At 42.1% G+C, this 16,562-nt stretch overlaps 1 protein-coding gene across 2 annotated transcripts in view; it reads left to right on the top strand.

The window, feature by feature from the left end:
- The window catches only part of B3GLCT (beta 3-glucosyltransferase), a 120,884-nt gene extending 114,067 nt beyond the window's left edge, over window positions 1-6,817 (top strand). For both annotated transcript variants that reach the window (XM_061434833.1, XM_061434832.1), the window contains exon 15: window positions 4,825-6,817. In XM_061434833.1, coding sequence (XP_061290817.1) covers window positions 4,825-4,992 — 168 coding nt within the window. In that variant the 3' untranslated portion in view covers window positions 4,993-6,817. The remainder of the gene's footprint in view (window positions 1-4,824) is intronic.
- Window positions 6,818-16,562: the final 9,745 nt, after the last annotated feature.

The raw sequence follows: 16,562 nt of genomic DNA, 5'->3' as shown, positions 1-16,562 counted from the left end.
AAACCCAACAAATGAAATGAGAAATTACCTAAATGAACTTAACAGTAGATTGGAGATGCAAAAGAAACAATCAGTAAGTTTGAAGGCAAATGAATAGAAATTACCTAATCCAAAGAACAGAAACGAGACTAAAGAAAAATGAACATGTCCTCAAAGTGGTAAAACATAAAGTATATCAACATACATTTAATGGGAGTTCTTTTTAAAAAGAGAAGGGAGAAAAAAATGGGACAGTTTTTTTTTTTTTTTTAGAAGAAACAACATTTTCTCAAATGTTGTAATAAGAAGCAATCTGTTGATCTGAGGAACTCAACAGAGCCCTTACAGGAGAATCAGAAAAAGATTACACATGAACATGTTTAGTCGTTGAAAAGCAATGAGAAAGTGAAAACCTTAATAAAAAAAACCTAATGAAAATTGAAATTAAAATGTTATTGGCTAATGTCTCATTAGAAATAATAGAGACCTGAAGGCAGAAAGAAAAGGAAGAATTTAACCAACAATTTTGTATCAGTAAAACTATCCTTCCAAAATGAAAGTGGAATAAAGACATGCAGTTCAGTTCAGTTTAGTGCAGTTGCTCAGTCGTGTCCGACTCTTTGCAACCCCATGAATCGCAGCACGCCAGGCCTCCCTGTCCATCACCAACTCCCGGAGTTCACTCAAACTCACGTCCATCGAGTCAGTGATGTCATCCAGCCATCTCATCCTCTGTCGTCCCCTTCTCCTCCTGCCCCCAATCCCTCCCAGCATCAGAGTCTTTTCCAATGAGTCAACTCTTCTCATGAGGTGGCCAAAGTATTGGAGTTTCAGCTTTAGCATCAGTCCTTCCAAAGAAATCCCAGGGCTGATCTCCTTCAGAATGGACTGGTTGGATCTCCTTGCAGTCCAAGGGACTCTCAAGAGTCTTCTCCAACACCACAGTTCAAAAGCATCAATTCTTCGGCGCTCAGCTTTCTTCACAGTCCAACTCTCACATCCATACATGACCACAGGAAAAACCATAGCCTTGACTAGACGGACCTTTGTTGGCAAAGTAATGTCTCTGCTTTTGAATATGCTATCTAGGTTGGTCATAACTTCCCTTCCAAGGAGTAAGCGTCTTTTAATTTCACGGCTGCAGTCACCATCTGCAGTGATTTTGGAGCCCCCCAAAATAAAGTCTGACACTGTTTCCCCATCTATTTTCCATGAAGTGATGGGACCGGATGCCATGATTTTAGTTTTCTGAATGCTGAGCTTTAAGCCATTACCAGATAAACAAAAAGTGAGAAGGACTTTTGGCTAGCAGACATTCCCTTCCCTTAAAAAAGCTAAAGAAAATCCTTTGGGCTGAGAGAAAACGATACCATGTGGTACCTGGAATATATAAGCGAGTGATTAAGTACACTGGAAAGACCATATGTATATACATGCTTGTGTATATATATACACGTGTATAAAAAAGAAAAATGTGAGCATAAAATATCTGTATGTGTATAGACACATATCTTCCCACAAGCACTGGAACAAAGGGAATCACTTTGCAGTACACCTGAAACTAACGCAACGCTGTAAATTAAGTATATTTCAATTTAAAAAATGGTATAAAAAACTAAAAAAAAAACATACCATGCAAATCACAAGACAGCTTGAGTGGCTATAGTAATATTCAAAACAATACATTTTAAGAACAGAAATATTACTAGACAGAAAGTGGGACATTTCATGACAAAAGGTCAATACATCAAGAGAAAAAATGATTAATATAACACATGTTTATAGCTAACAGATCTTCACATTACATGAACTAAATGGAATTGAAAGGAGAAACAGACAAGTATTAGCTACTTGTCACATAAAAAACATTTCATCTGACAATAGAATAAACTTCCTTTTTCAAATGTATATGGAATATTCTCTAGGATAGACCAGAAGCTAAGTCATATTGTTTTGCCCAATATATTTAAAAGGATTGAAAACATACATAGTACACCCCCAAGAACAGTGGAATGAAATTAGAATCAACAGAAAATGGAGACATTCCCCCAATATTTAGAAATTAAACAACATGCTTTAAAATAACCCTTGGGCTGAAAAAAAAACCATAAGGAAAATTAGAAAATGAGAACACAACATATCCAAAAATTTGAGTTCAGCTATAGAGTGATTAGTAGGAAATTTATGGTTTTAAACATGTTGTGCTCTGCTGTGCTTCCCTGGTGGCTCAGACAGTAAAGAATCCACCTGCAGTGCAGGAGGCCCGGGTTTGATCCCTTGGTCGGGAAGATTCTCTGGAGAAGGACGTGGCAAACCCACTCCAGTATTCTTGCCTGGAGAATCCTATGACAGCGGAGGCTGGTGGGCTACAGTCCACAGGGTCACAAAGAGTCAGACACGACTGAACGACTAACACTCTCACTTTCACATGATAGAGTGTTAGTAGGAAACTTATAGTTTTAAACATGTTGTGCTGTGTTGTGCTTAGTCGCTCAGTCATGTCTGACTGTGTGATATTAGGAAGGAACAAAGATATTAAATTACTAGTCTAAGTTTCTACATTGAGAGCAGAAGAATATAAAATCAAATCTGAACTATGTGGAATAAAAGAAATATTAAAGATCATGTATACCTGTGATGGATTCATTTTGATATTTGGCAAAACTAATACAATTATGTAAAGTTTAAAAATAAAATAAAAAAAAAATAAAGATCAGAGCACAAATAATGAAATAGGAAACAGAAAATCAGTTAAACCAAAAATTAGTTCTGATCTGATAAACCTTTAACTAGCTTGACCAACAGAAAACCAGTTGTTTTGTTTTTGCTGTTGTTTGTTGGTTAGTTGCTAAGTTGTACCCAACTCTTTTGTTACCCTGAGGACTGTAGCCTGCCAGGCTTCCTTGTCCATGGGCTTTCCCAGGCAAAAATACAGGAGTGGGTAGCCATTCCCTTCTCCAGGGGATCTTCCCCACCCAGGGATCCATCCTGAGTCTCCTGCATTGCATAAGAGAGGATGTAAGTTGCCAAACTCAGAAGTGAAAAAGGGGCATCATTATATATCCTACCAAAATTATGCCAACAAATTAGACAGTTTAAATGAAGTGGAGAAATTTCTAGAATCACACTTTTTAAGCAAGTCTATTTCTTCAGAAATAGAAAATGTATTTAAACCTTTATACATTGATGAAATTGAATTCAAGAAGCAGCAAGAATGTTTCCCAACTCAGTTTATGATGCCACAGATACACGCTGTATCCCCAGGAGCAAGCACTAAGAAGATCACTTAAAAAATAGCTAAAAAATTAACAAAGGGATTAAAATGGGATATCACAAAAGTAAACCACAGGCCAGCGTTTCTCTTGAACACAGATGTAAAAATTCATAATGTTAACCAAAAATTCAAAATGTTAACCAGCAAATCTAGCAAAGTGTCAAAATTGTTGCTTGTTTTTCACACTTAAAAATGAACTGTTGGGAGATATATCTAAAAGGAAAAAATAAATCCATAATACCTTTGTCTCTATTGACGCAGATTCCAGAAGTGATTGATTGCATCTCAGGAGTCATCCGTGGAAGTGAAGTGCAGGCTTATTAAGCATTCAGTTCAGTTCAGTCGCTCAGACGTGTCCGACTCTTTGCGAAATCATTTCTGATAAATGAGGTCACGGAAAAGAACAAGACAAAACCGGAAAAGTAGAGTGCACCCAGAGCAGCATCTGTGATGCTCAGAAGCCTGCACTGCCTCTGATAATCAACCTCTGGGCCCAAATACCAAAGAGAATCGACATAGGCAGAGGGGGCGCTGTGTACACAGAGAGAGATGGTTTAAAACTGCAGGAGGACGTAAGTTGGGCAAAATGTAAACCTTATCTGTAGAGATGACAGCTCACTGAACAGTGCAACAAATGGAGGTTAAAACTATTTTAGACGCTTTACAGCTGTACTGAGCTATGATTTACATCCCATACACAGTTCTCACACAGTGATGGTGTGAATGGCAGCTTGAAACATCTTAGCAAATTTCCAGAGTTAGAGCATCACAAACCTGGTCTTATGGCCCGATAGTCAGGCCCCCCACACTTCCCTTGAATGGCTTTGCAGCCATTCCTCACTGCATTTGCAGACCCAGGACACCACAGGTTTGCTTCGTGTCTCTACTGCTGTTACTGTTCAGTCACTAAACTGTGTCTCTTTGCGACCTTATGGACTGTAGCACAGTGGGCTTCCTTGTCCTTCATTATCTCCTGGAGTTTGCTCAGACTCACATCCATTGAGTCAATGATGCCATCCAGCCATCAACCATGTGTCTCTACAGTGTTTCCTTTTCTAGACCTGTCCTTGTCCCTGATGAGACCTGTGTTTCCCTTCTCTGAAAGACATACGCTTGATTCCACGTCAGAACAGCAGACGAGCAATGGGAACCCCCAGAACGCCTTGCCCCACCTCGCCGTACACACACCATGTATGGCCAGAGTTTCTTTAGACCTGGGAAGTAAGTTTTTCCGCCTCTCTGCAGAAGTTTTAATAGTAACTTCAATGACTTACCAAGGAAACCTTTTCATATTACCACGGTTGATCTCTCAGGGGCATGGCTGTGGAACCTCGGAGCAGAATGCGGATGTGTTTGGAGCATTGTGCTGGGGGTAAGGAAGTACCTGGAGATGCAGAAGCAAAGAGCCTAGAGGCAGATTTTCCTGGAAAGGATTCTCCTCTTTGCTGTTAGATTCCCATAACCAACACCAGCTCTGGAAAGAAAGCAGTCGATCCACACATTTAAATGTTATTCTGAAGCAGGACTGTTTCCGGTGAGTGAGAGGGTGTGATTCTCTGTTCTGTCTGCAGGCGCGGCCCGTGGATTACCCTAAGGACTACCTGTCTCACCAGGTTCCCGTGTCTTTCCACAAGCACTGGAACATCGATCCCGTGAAGGTCTACTTCACGTGGCTGGCGCCCGATGAGGAGGACCGAGCCAGGCAGCAGAGCCGAAGAGGCCTCAGAGAGGAGCTGTGAAGCACGGGGCCCACGGGCACGGGTCGGAGGCCGAGACTTGCGCTGTCCTGCTGGGCTGCGTCTCTCGGCTCACCTGTGCGTAACACACGGCTTTGGAAGCGTCCTGACTGCAGGTGGACGTGTGATGTCATTTTTGAGTTGGGGGTGGGGAAGAAGTCATAGAGAAAACAGATTTTTTTTCTTTTCTGGGGGAAAAAAATCACTTGCATTGGCATTATGCAGTTCTTGTAATACACAATGATTACTGTGTATTTTTCAAGCTGTGAAACAGCAGCTTTATTTCTGTCACAGAAAAATAAATGGTACCAGAAGTCTCCTTCCTGTCCTCACTCTTCATTATAACGGACGTGTCAGCTGGGCATGAGGCTGGAGAGACGTGACTGTCTTCACCATTATACATAAAATAAAGAAGAGAAGGTGTCTTGACCTGGATCTTACCATGGGGCCAACTTTTAAACCATACTATTGATGATCGAAATGATTTTCTGGTAACTCAGTAGGAAGACTGCTATATTAAGGATCATTCGTAAAACATCATAAAAGTCTAGCAAATGAAAAAATCCCCTGGAGTCTGTAATCAGGGTTGTTATGTTTTATCTGTTTTTCTGTTTATGCCTCATAAAAAGAGAATAAGAAGTCTTCTGCTTCTTTAAAGGTTCATCTGTGTTCTATTTCTCCCTGAAGCCCTATCTTTATGACCTACTTATAACACAAAAGTGTACTGACTGCTGCCAGAAAAGTGTTCTCGTATTTAAAAAACAGCGTTGTATTTTATTCAAGTCACTGAGTTCTGTGTAAAGTCTCAGCAAGTATATTAAATTAATTGTACCTGGTATTTTATTCTTATTGTATATTACGTAATGACTCCAGACTCAGAAAGGACCTCCCCAGTGTCAGGGAGGGCTGCATGGTGATTTGGCAACTTCCCAGGGTTCTTAAGGAATTAAATCTGCAAACAGTATTTTGAAACTGCACTAATTTCCACATCATAGCTTTAATATATAGTAATTTAATACACTATTAATTTTTAAAGCTTATTCTGTATTTAACATTTAATTATATAATTCCATTTTCTAAAGGTCTTTGCACAAAATTTGATTTTACTGTGTCTTAAACTAATTTTGGCATAGTAAAATACTTTTTAAAAAATAAAAATGATTAATTTTGTTTATAATGTTTTTATATCCAAGCATAGGGTTTTAAAGCTGTGCCACCAAACGTACCCAATGTCTGTGTTTTAACGATACATTTTTCTTGCAGCTTATATGGATTTCCAAAACAATGCAATAGTATTTATCATTTTTCCAAACCAGCCAATACCAAGACTGGTGTGTTTTCAATGATAACTGAACACACTGGATTCATTTCTCTGAAAGTGGATTTTGTGGTCTGTCCGGGGAATGGATCCAGCGTGATCGGTTGGATGAGACGCGCCTGAAGGATGTAAACGTCTGGACAAGCTACTGCTGATGACATCAGCACTGTTGTCATAGCTGGGATTCCTGTTACCGTCACTGTCACAGCCACCTTCGTGGTCCTGTAATAACGCACCTGGAGGGCTGGGCTGCCTGACCCCGTGGAGAAAAGCCTTCAGCTCCTACTTGTGCCTGCCGTCGTCACACTCAGAGAACAGTGTGTTCCTCTGACAGGACTGAACGTGAAGCATCTCCACGTGAAGGGTCTCATCAAGCTTTCTCTGTTACGATGACCTGTGCCTTCTGCTGATACCGGGGCGCCTCCTCTGGTACTTTTAGGTATTCTGTTAATTATGTTTACTTTTTGGAACTGTGTAAGCCTAACAATAAGTAAAAGAACTTTGCCTAAGTTTCTGATTTCTCCAATGTATTTATGAGTGTGGAGTGGGAGTGGGGAGAGCCATGGGGAAAAGGAAATAATGAAATCAGAGGAGGAGGTTGGCAGCTGGGTAAACACAGTTTTTAAAAAGAAAACTAAAAACCTATCCTTTTGAAAGGATAACCATGGACATTGAAGATGTATTTACACATGGTCTATAAAACCATTATCTATTTTATTATATAATGAATTGGAAATATGTTGGAACTGATTCTCATAGAGTTTGTATCTTAAGAACTAGTTTTGAATCTGAACTTTCCTGGACAGACACTGTCCTTTGCATATTTTCTGTGCCTTTTAAATAGGAATTTACTTCAAATGGCTATTTTAATACTGGGGTATCACTGTCAAGGAGTTGCAGGTGGAGTCACTAGAATGCCATTTTTGCTTTTAAGCCACTTCTGCTGATAGAGCCAAAGCAAGCTGCCTGACTAAATAGGACTTTTACATTTTGTAGCAAAATAGAAATACAAACACAAACACAGCCTTTACAGACCGTTTGGGAACAAAGGGCCATGGGCGTGCTAGACTGCCAGTGATGCTCGGCACGGGTGTGTACATATCAGTGCTGAGTTTCCTGATTTACTGAATACCTGCAGTGCTTCCACAAACATATCCATTGCGATTGTTTCTGTATTTTCCTCAAAAATTTATAACAGAGTAGACATTTGTAAGAATGTTTCTGCTGTCTTCTATTCATAATCAGAGATGGAACTTACCTGGACTAAAATGGATCAATCAGATTCATTCAGCAACTATTTCTTAAACGCTTACTACATGTCAGACCTTCCAGGACGACCCTTGCCTCTTGTCTGTCCTCCTTACAGTGTTATCCCCGGCATCCGTGAATGCCTGGCACACAGTAGGTGCTATCATTTTATGTCCTCTAGCTTTCTATCAACATGTCACCTGCAAAATATGCTTTCCTTCTATCTATAGTAAGTGAAGGCTTTGGGACTTCTCTGGTCCAATGGCTAAGACTCCCCATGCAGGGGACCCGGGTTCCATCCCTGGTCAGGGAACTAGACCCCACATGCCGCAACTAAGAGTTCACACACAGCAACTAAAGATCCTTTGTACTGCAATGAAGACCCAGTACAGACAGATAAATAAATATTAAAAGAAAGAAAGGGAAGACTTTGTTTCTGGCATTAAGTCTTTTAGCACATGTTTTCACTTTAAAGACACATATTCCTGGAAGGAGTTGGGGTAGGTACAAGGGAAAAGGACATAAACCAGTAATAAGATGATTTATAATAATAATAAATGTTCTAAATTAGACACTGAGAACAGGGAGACAGAACCGGGTGGGGCATGGGGACTCCTTTGGATGGAGTGGTCAGAGAGGGCCGCTGAGAAAGGGATGCTGAGTGAAGACCCCACCGAATACACAGGAATGCAGAGAGAGATGCGTGCAGTGTCTAGGAAGGGGGGACGGCAAACCTGAAGGCTTTAAGGTGGGGACAGATCTGGCATGTCCGAAAACAAGAGCAAGCCCGTGTGACTGCTTGGCTGTTGTCACGGTTATCATTAAACATCTAGCTGATGTCAAATAAACAGTTGCTATGGAAGTCTGGAGCTCAGTGCAGAAGTCAGAGCCAGCGTTATAATTTTGGGACTTACCCGTAATTTTTAAAGATTTTGGAAGCCCACAGGACTGGACAAGATTGCATTGGGAGAGAAGGAAACAGAGTCAGCCTGAGCAAGAGGGTCAGGGGGGTGGAAGGGAAACTCGGAACAGGTTTGTGTAAAGGAAACCAAGGAAAGAGCGTTCTGAGAAGCAAGTGGTCGTGTGCCACGTGTTGCCAAGAGGCCCATTAGGAGAGGACGGGGAAGGGACAGTGTGACCTAGCAGCATGGGAGTGATCTTGATGAGATGGCTCCCAGAAAGGCAGCAGAGTGGGAACTGAGACTGTAGAGAGCAAGAATAAACATTTGGAGGGGTCTATTGTCGTCAAGTCGCTCAGTTGTGTCTGACTCTTTGTGACCCCATATACTGTTGCCCACCAGGCTCCTCCATCCATGGAATTTTCTCAGCAAGAGTACTGGAGTGGGTTGCTATTTCCTTCTCCAGAGGGTGGGCGGTCTATAGTTAGTTCTTTTTATGATTTAAAGACAGGCTAAGGTAGTTTGAGGGAAACCATGGGATCTCGGGAGTTTTTATTTTAAGGTGGGAGATTCTAGGAGACGTCAACGTGAAATGTGAGTGATAAGTAGAGGGAAAAGGATGAGAGATTGGACTGGCGTCCTTATGGAGGGGGGATCCGAGGAGTCCACTTCAGGAACCTTGACAGGAGGGTCTACTGTCAAGAGGAAGGTTTTTCGATTTGCTGACATGAAGATGTGGGTACTGACACTGATCATTTCTGTTAAGTGTGAGACAGGGTTATTTGCTGAGAATGTCTGACTTTTTACTCAGGTTTACTTCACGTAAATGGCAACATTAATAACAACAACGATGATGGCAACCACTTATGTGATGCTTATTATACTTGGCACGATTCCAGGTGTTTCACACATTATGTTATTGAGCCTTCACAACAACCTCTGAAGTGAATACTAGTGTGTTCCCCAGTTTATACTGGCGGTAACTGAGGCACGGATTTAGTATCCAGCCCAAGGCCACACAGCTGCTGAGTCAGTGGCAGAGCTGGGTTTTGAACCCAGACATTTTGGCTCTAGAGTTTGTTTATATACTCTCTTTGCTCCTTCACCTCTGTCAAGAACATGTAGCCTCTTCCCAAACCGTGCATCTGGTTCTAAAACACTAGCGCAGTTAAAGATGACCATGAATCCAAGAGTTAGGGAGTCTAACCCTAACTGGTGGGCCAGTGGCTGAGACTCCACGCTCCTAATGCAGGGGGCCTGGGTTCCATCCCTGGTCAGGGAACTAGATTCCATGTGCCATGGCTAAGAGTTCACATGCCACAACTAAAGATCCCATGCAGCCAGATAAATGACTGTTAGAATCCAAGAGTTAATCATGAAGTAACTCTACAGAGATGAAAGGCAAGTATGATTACATACCAAATTACAGCAGCAATATGTACTGGGCGGTGAAAAAAGGAAAAAACCGGCTCACTGAAACTGAATTTTGAATTTTTGTTCTAGAACTCTGGAATACCTCTGGTAAGAGTTACGATCCTTATACACTGTGGCCCAGAAGGTCTCCCCTGAGGCACATACCCTAGTGAGACACATCCTTGCCCTGATAAGCTTGAACAAGAATGTTCAGAGTAGCACTGGAGAATTGGTAGGTTCTGGAATGTCTTTGTCACATTATGCTGTGGTTAGTATGGGTGAAATACAGCTACGTGACATGTCTCAATGGTAAGCAAGTTTTAAAAGATCACAGAATAAAACTTACAGTTGGATCTCCTTTATGTAACTTGAAACTGGAAAATGAAAGAATAAATGCATATAGATACACATCTAAAAAAATTAAGAGGATAGACAAGATTCAAGATAGTAGTTACCTCCCCGTCTCTAAATCCTTGTACTTAATCACCCCTCATCTGAAAAATTCCGTTTCCTGTATGACATGACACTGTCCAGGGGTTAGGACGTGGGTATCTGGATATCTTTTGGGGGCGTGTCATCAGCTCACCACAGTATGTGATGTGACACTTTGGCAGACGGGTGAGTCAGGGGAATCTGAGGATGGCCTGCCTACTCCTTCTTTCATTCACTCATTCATTCACACTTGGCAGATATATTTTGGGCAACTACCACAGCCAGGGGGCTTCCCTGGTGGCTCAGACAGTAAAGAATCTGCCTGCAATGCAGGAGATGTAGGTTTGATCCCTGGATTAGCAAGATCCCCTGGAGAAGGGAATGGCAACAACCCACTTTGGTATTCTTGCCTGGAAGAGCCTGGCAGGCTATAGTCCATGGGGTAGCAAAGCGTGGGGCATGACGGAGAGACTAAGACCTCGTGCCAGGCACTGTGCTAAACACTGGCTCAGCGATGCCACCTAGATCATCTCTTACCAGCAAACACACACACAAACACACATTTATTTTAAACAGCTAGCCATTCTTTGGCTTCCCTGGTGGCTCAGACGGTAAAGAATCTGCCTGCAATGCGGGAGACCTGGGTTTGATCCCTGGGTCAGGAAGATCCCCTGGAGAAGGGAATGGCAACCCACTCCAATATTCTTGCCTGGGAAATCCCATGGACAAAGGAGCCTGGTGGGCTACAGCCCTTGGGGTCACAAAGGGTCAGATATGACTGAGTGACTAACACCTTAACTTCAGTCATTCTGTACACAGAGAAGAAATTAGGCTAAAGACCTGCCTGAGGGACTTCCCTTGGCGGTCCAGTGGTTAAAAGACTCTGAGCTCCTACTGCAGGAGGCATGGGCTTGATCCCTGGTCTGGGAGCTAAGATCCTGCTTGCTATGTGGCCAAAGAAAGAAATAATGACCTAAAGATCTGTCTGGTATTATTCTGGGCTTCTCTGCCCGCAAGTCTGCTGGATATTTTCAGACATTCCCAAACCTAGAATTTATTTTTACTAGATTACCTTCCTGTCTTATTTCCACACCCCCTCCCCACCCCACCATCGAGTTTCTACTGATTTTATAACCCAAATTGGGAGTTACTCTGCTTCTTTTTTATCAGGGCAGAATGAGCACAGGGTTAAACGGTCCTGTGCTGGCCTCATTATTATGTGACCTCGGGCTGGTCACGTCGTGTCTCTGGGCCTCAGTTTGGTAATGAAATGCAGTTTGAACTTTAAAATGCTATGATTCTACTATCTAAATAGAGGGCCCCTATCACTAACTATCCCCCATAGGTGCTATTTCCACATCTGTGCTCCATCCTGAAAAGACCTTAATCTCAAGACTTAATTACAATGAATTATCTGCTCTATCAATCTGGAAAATTTTGTCAGATTGAGTTTAATCAATTTGAAGTACATCTGACTTTCATTCATGGATTCAGAAACAAGGAGAACTGTAATAAGGGTTTTAAGATAATTTTTTATGGACACAAAAGTTAACTTTGGCTCACTCAATCAATATTAAGTTTTCTCTTATGTTTTAAGGTTCTGGAGATGTCATGGTAAACAAAAGCAGACAGTTTATTGTTCTTGCAGGATTTATCACCAAGGGCACAGATTGGAATAAAAAACTACTGGGCTTCCCTGGTGGCTCAGTGGTAAAGATTCTGCCTGCCATTGTGGAAGACATGGGTTCAATCCCTGGTCTGGGAAGTTCTCACAAGCCACAGAGCAACTGGAACCCGTGCGCCACAACCACTGAGCTGCAACTACTGGAGCCCTAGAGCCCATGCTCTGCAAAAAGAGAAGCCACCGCAATGAGAAGCCTGAGCACCACAATGTAGAGTAGCCCCCAGTCACCACAACCAGAGAGAAGCCCTCACAGCAACAAAGACTCAGCACAGCCAGACAGAAATCAGACAAACTGCTGCTACTAACTCACATGATTATGAACTTTAATAAATGCTGACAGGGATTTGGGCTTTGATTTGAGATACAAAAATAAAAAGCAGTTAACCAGGTAAAGGGTCAGGAGGAGAGCATTTTAGGAAGAGAAACAGAAGATGCAAAGGTTCTGTGGTGGAGGGATCACAGCTTCTTTGAGAAACCGAGGAAAGCCAGTGAGGCTGCCGTGCTCTGGGGTTGCGTTTCATGGCCCGTGATTAGCTTTTCTCACGGACCTCTCCATGAGCTCACTGTTCCATAACAGAATCCCACAGAGTGTTCACTGTATGTATGTTTACACTGTAATTCATCTAAGGATTTCTCCAGTATCAGTTATTTTGATCATTTGCCATTTCCACACTTTGGATTCATTTTTATAAGGGATTAAATAGAAGCTTGATCCTTGGAAGAAAAGCAATGACAAACCTAGACAGTGTATTAAAAAGCAAAGACATTACTTGGCCAACAAAGGTCCATATAGTCAAAGCTATGGTTTTTCCAGCAGTCATGTACAGATGTGCAAGTTGGTCCATAAAGAAGGTTGAGTGCTGAAGAATCGATGCTTTGGAATTGTGGTGCTGGAGAAGACTCTTGAGAGTCCCTTGAACACCAAGGAGATCAAACCAGTCAATCCTAAAGGAAATCAACCCTGGATATTCATTGGAAGGACAGAGGCTGAATCTCTCATACTTTGGCCACCTAATGTGAAGAGTTGACTCATTGGAAAAGACCCTGATGAAGGCAAAAGAAGAGGGCAGGAGAGGATGAGATGGTTGGATGGCATCACCAACTCTGGACATGAGTTTGAACAAACTCCAGGAGATAGTGAAGGACAGAGGAGCCTGTTGTGCTGCAGTCCATGGGGTCACAGAGAGTCAGACACAACTTAGTGACTGAACAACAACAAATATGTGGAATATAAAATATGACATGAACGTATCTACAAAACAGAGACAGACTCACAGACATGGAGAACAGATGCACTAGTACTAGTCCATCCATATAGGATGGATAAATAACAAGGTCCTGCTATATTTTTAGCACAGGGAACTATATTCAATATCTGTGACAAACAATAATGGGAAAGAATGTGTGTGTGTGTGTGTGTGTGCGTGTGTGTGTAAATCACTTTGGTATACAGCAGAAATTAACACAACACTGTAAATCAACTATACTTAAAGAAGTAAATCAATGTGATTAGTTTTATCTGTTTGGGAATGCTGTTTGCATTTATCAGTTAGTTTTCCTTTCACAGTTGTATAAGAGCTATAACATAAATTGTCATGGACTGAACTCTGCATGCTAAGTTGCTTCCGATACTTTGCAACCCTGTGGACTGTAGCCCACCAGGCTCCTTTCTCCGTGGGATTCTCCAGGAAAGAATACTGGAGTGGGTTGCCATTTCCTACTCCGGGGGGTCATTCTGACCCAGGGATTGAACCCAGGTCTCGAACCCAGGTCTCCTGCATTGGCAGGTGGGTTCTTCACTGTCTGAGCTACCTGGGAAGCCCAAAGTCATAAAACTTGGATTTTAATCCTGACTCTACAACTTACTATGTAATGCTGAACAAGTTGATTAACTTCTCTACACCTCAGTGTTCTCTTCTGTAAAATGCATAGAACCACAGTTCCTACCTTTTAGGGTTGTTGTGAGGAATAGATGAGTTAAATGATATAATCAATGAGAATACCCAGCACAATATATAGAAACCTACATTAAAGCTGTGTCTTGTTTGAAAATTATTCATGCCATTTTGCTCCTTATCTTCCTAATTCTGATAAATTTCCCTAGTAAAACAAAAAAATTGATAGAGCCATATATCTAACTTACAATTTTTCTGTGCTATTTGTAAATAGCTCTTATAATTGAAAAAAAAAAAACCTTAGAAATAAAGGATATAGGACATTTTAAAATTTCGAAGCAAAAGGGATTTAGTAAAGTTGCCAACAGGAAATCTTGGGGGAAAAATAGCATGAGCTATCCTTGGCAAGATTTAGCTTGGGTTGCTAGTTCTAACAAAGGTGCAAATTATTTGCTTGGAAAGCTGCACATACCTTTGGTATAGAAGAGTTGTAATGGGGCTCACTTCACATGGTTTTCCAAGGACCCAAAGGATTAAAAATTCAATTTCCTTTTTGCATTAGGCAACAGAATCATAATACTCTCTGAAAACATAATACCATAAAACACATACTTGGACTTTTGGGGCACTCTGTAAACTATATACCCAAAGTTTCAACTTCCAACTGGGAGGAATATGAGATGGAACACGGGAACTTTTCACCTAGCTGAGGATTTGCCATCTGTATTAGATTCCTACTGCTGCTGTAACAAATGACCACAACTCAGCGGCTTAAAACAACATCAGTTATTAGCTTAGAGTTCTGGGGGTCAGATGTTTGGAACGGGTCTCACAGGCTCATCAAGTGTCATCAGGGCTGCTTTCCTCCTGGAGCTTACAGCAGGGGACTCATCTCCTTCCCTTTAAGCGAGGGATCTATTTCCCTGCAACCCCTGGATGCCACCTGCACCTGCACCCCTCGGCTCCTGGCTCCTGCTTCCATCTTCAAAGATGGCAGCGTGTCATCATGTTTAAACCTCTCTCCACCTCTGGCCCTCCTGCCTCCCTCTCCAGTGTAATCACTGGAAAGCCCAGTGTAATCACTGGAAAGCCCATGATACCCTCCCCGTCTCAAAGTCTTTACCTTCATCACATCTGCACACCTTTTGCCACCTGAGGTGACGTGTTCACAGGCCCTGAGGGATGAGGATGTGGGCATTTCTGGGGACCGTGGTTCTGTCCACCACACCATTCGAGGCTCTGTTCTTCCTTGAAGTCAGATTTACTTGGGTGTGTTTCTGTTCTGTGCTACCTTGGGCTCCGTGGATGATGACGCTACGTGTGTGACAAATGCTTTCTCTGCCAAATCAACTCTGCATGCGTTTTTGTACAACTTGAATGCAACTGACATTGTCCTAAAACTGTTTTTAGTTTACAGCTGAACACACTTCTCCCTGTCATCACACAGGACACGTGGAACCTACGGACAAGAGGCCCCCTGACATTTCTGTAACAGCTCATCATGTCAGTTTGCACACGATCATCACCTCCTGGTGTTCTCACATTTTGTTACGGAAGGTGGAGCACCTCAGAGAAATGCTGGCAACAGGGTGACGTGAGAACCGCCTGGTGATGGCTGGAAGCCAGCCTCTTTTATTATGCTACTGTTTCTTACTATTTCCAAGGATAAGGTCTCTGGATTGGCCCTTAAGATGCTCAGCACTAGCTAATTTAGAAAATTTCCACAGTGGCTCTTTAGGAACTACAGGTAAGGGAAATGACCTTATGGATGAAATCATAGCTAAATTTAAATAGACTTCCAACAAACAGTTTTAGAAGCCTTTGCAAAAATTGAGTTCATTGCCACTTTCATGGGGAATTCTATTCCAAGAGATGATTTCAACTGCAATTCCCACTAAGAGTGAAAGATGGATTTAAACAGGGATATTCTGAAAAGCACAACTTAACAAGAAAAGTTCCGCTTTTGCATTGTGTGCCATGGATGACACGAGCCCTCACTATGAGACTTACGAATGTGTTTTTCTGGCAGGAAACCTGGGAGTTCAAAAGAAGAAAAGTAACTGAGAAACACGCTCACCAGCCCAAAACCAAGGGATGGACTTAGAGACACAAAGCACAGCAGAAATGACACATTTAATGATGGTCTTGCAAGATCGGGTGTCTGGTGGGCAGGCACCCTCAGGGCAGTTACAACAAGCAATTTGTTTCCTAACACGCAGGTCCCTCCCCCCAGTTCCTCATTGCCCGAGTACTATGGGATGTATAATCTTTCTAGATGTCACCTAAGTTTCATTATTTCCTTACAGGATATCGTTCTTTCTCCCTTCCCAACTTACATCCTCATTTTTCAACAAAGATTTTCTTGCTAGTTTGTCCCTTCCCCAACATCCTGTTTACTTAGGGACCCTCCAGGCACATGAGCTGCATCACATCCACAAGCCATCAGGCAAGTTCACTGCCAGGGCACAGGCCACAGGTGGAGTCCTGTCTCTTCAGGATCCAGTCTGATCTCCCTCCCCAAACCTCAACTTTATCTAAAGAGTCCAGGCATCAATGTTGTCTTAAAAATGGACCATTCAAGTTTCTATTTCTTACAACTGTTTTCAAATGATTGCATTTAAGTTCTATTATTTGCACTTTGAGGGAGCAGAGAACCAAATACCAAATCCCTGAGGAAACTGCCA

Source organism: Bos javanicus, chromosome 12 (genome assembly GCF_032452875.1).
Source record: "Bos javanicus breed banteng chromosome 12, ARS-OSU_banteng_1.0, whole genome shotgun sequence".
Classification (NCBI taxonomy): Eukaryota; Metazoa; Chordata; class Mammalia; order Artiodactyla; family Bovidae; genus Bos; species Bos javanicus.
The sequence above is the reverse complement of the archived record's forward strand: the minus strand, read 5'-3'. Positions and strand labels throughout refer to the sequence as shown.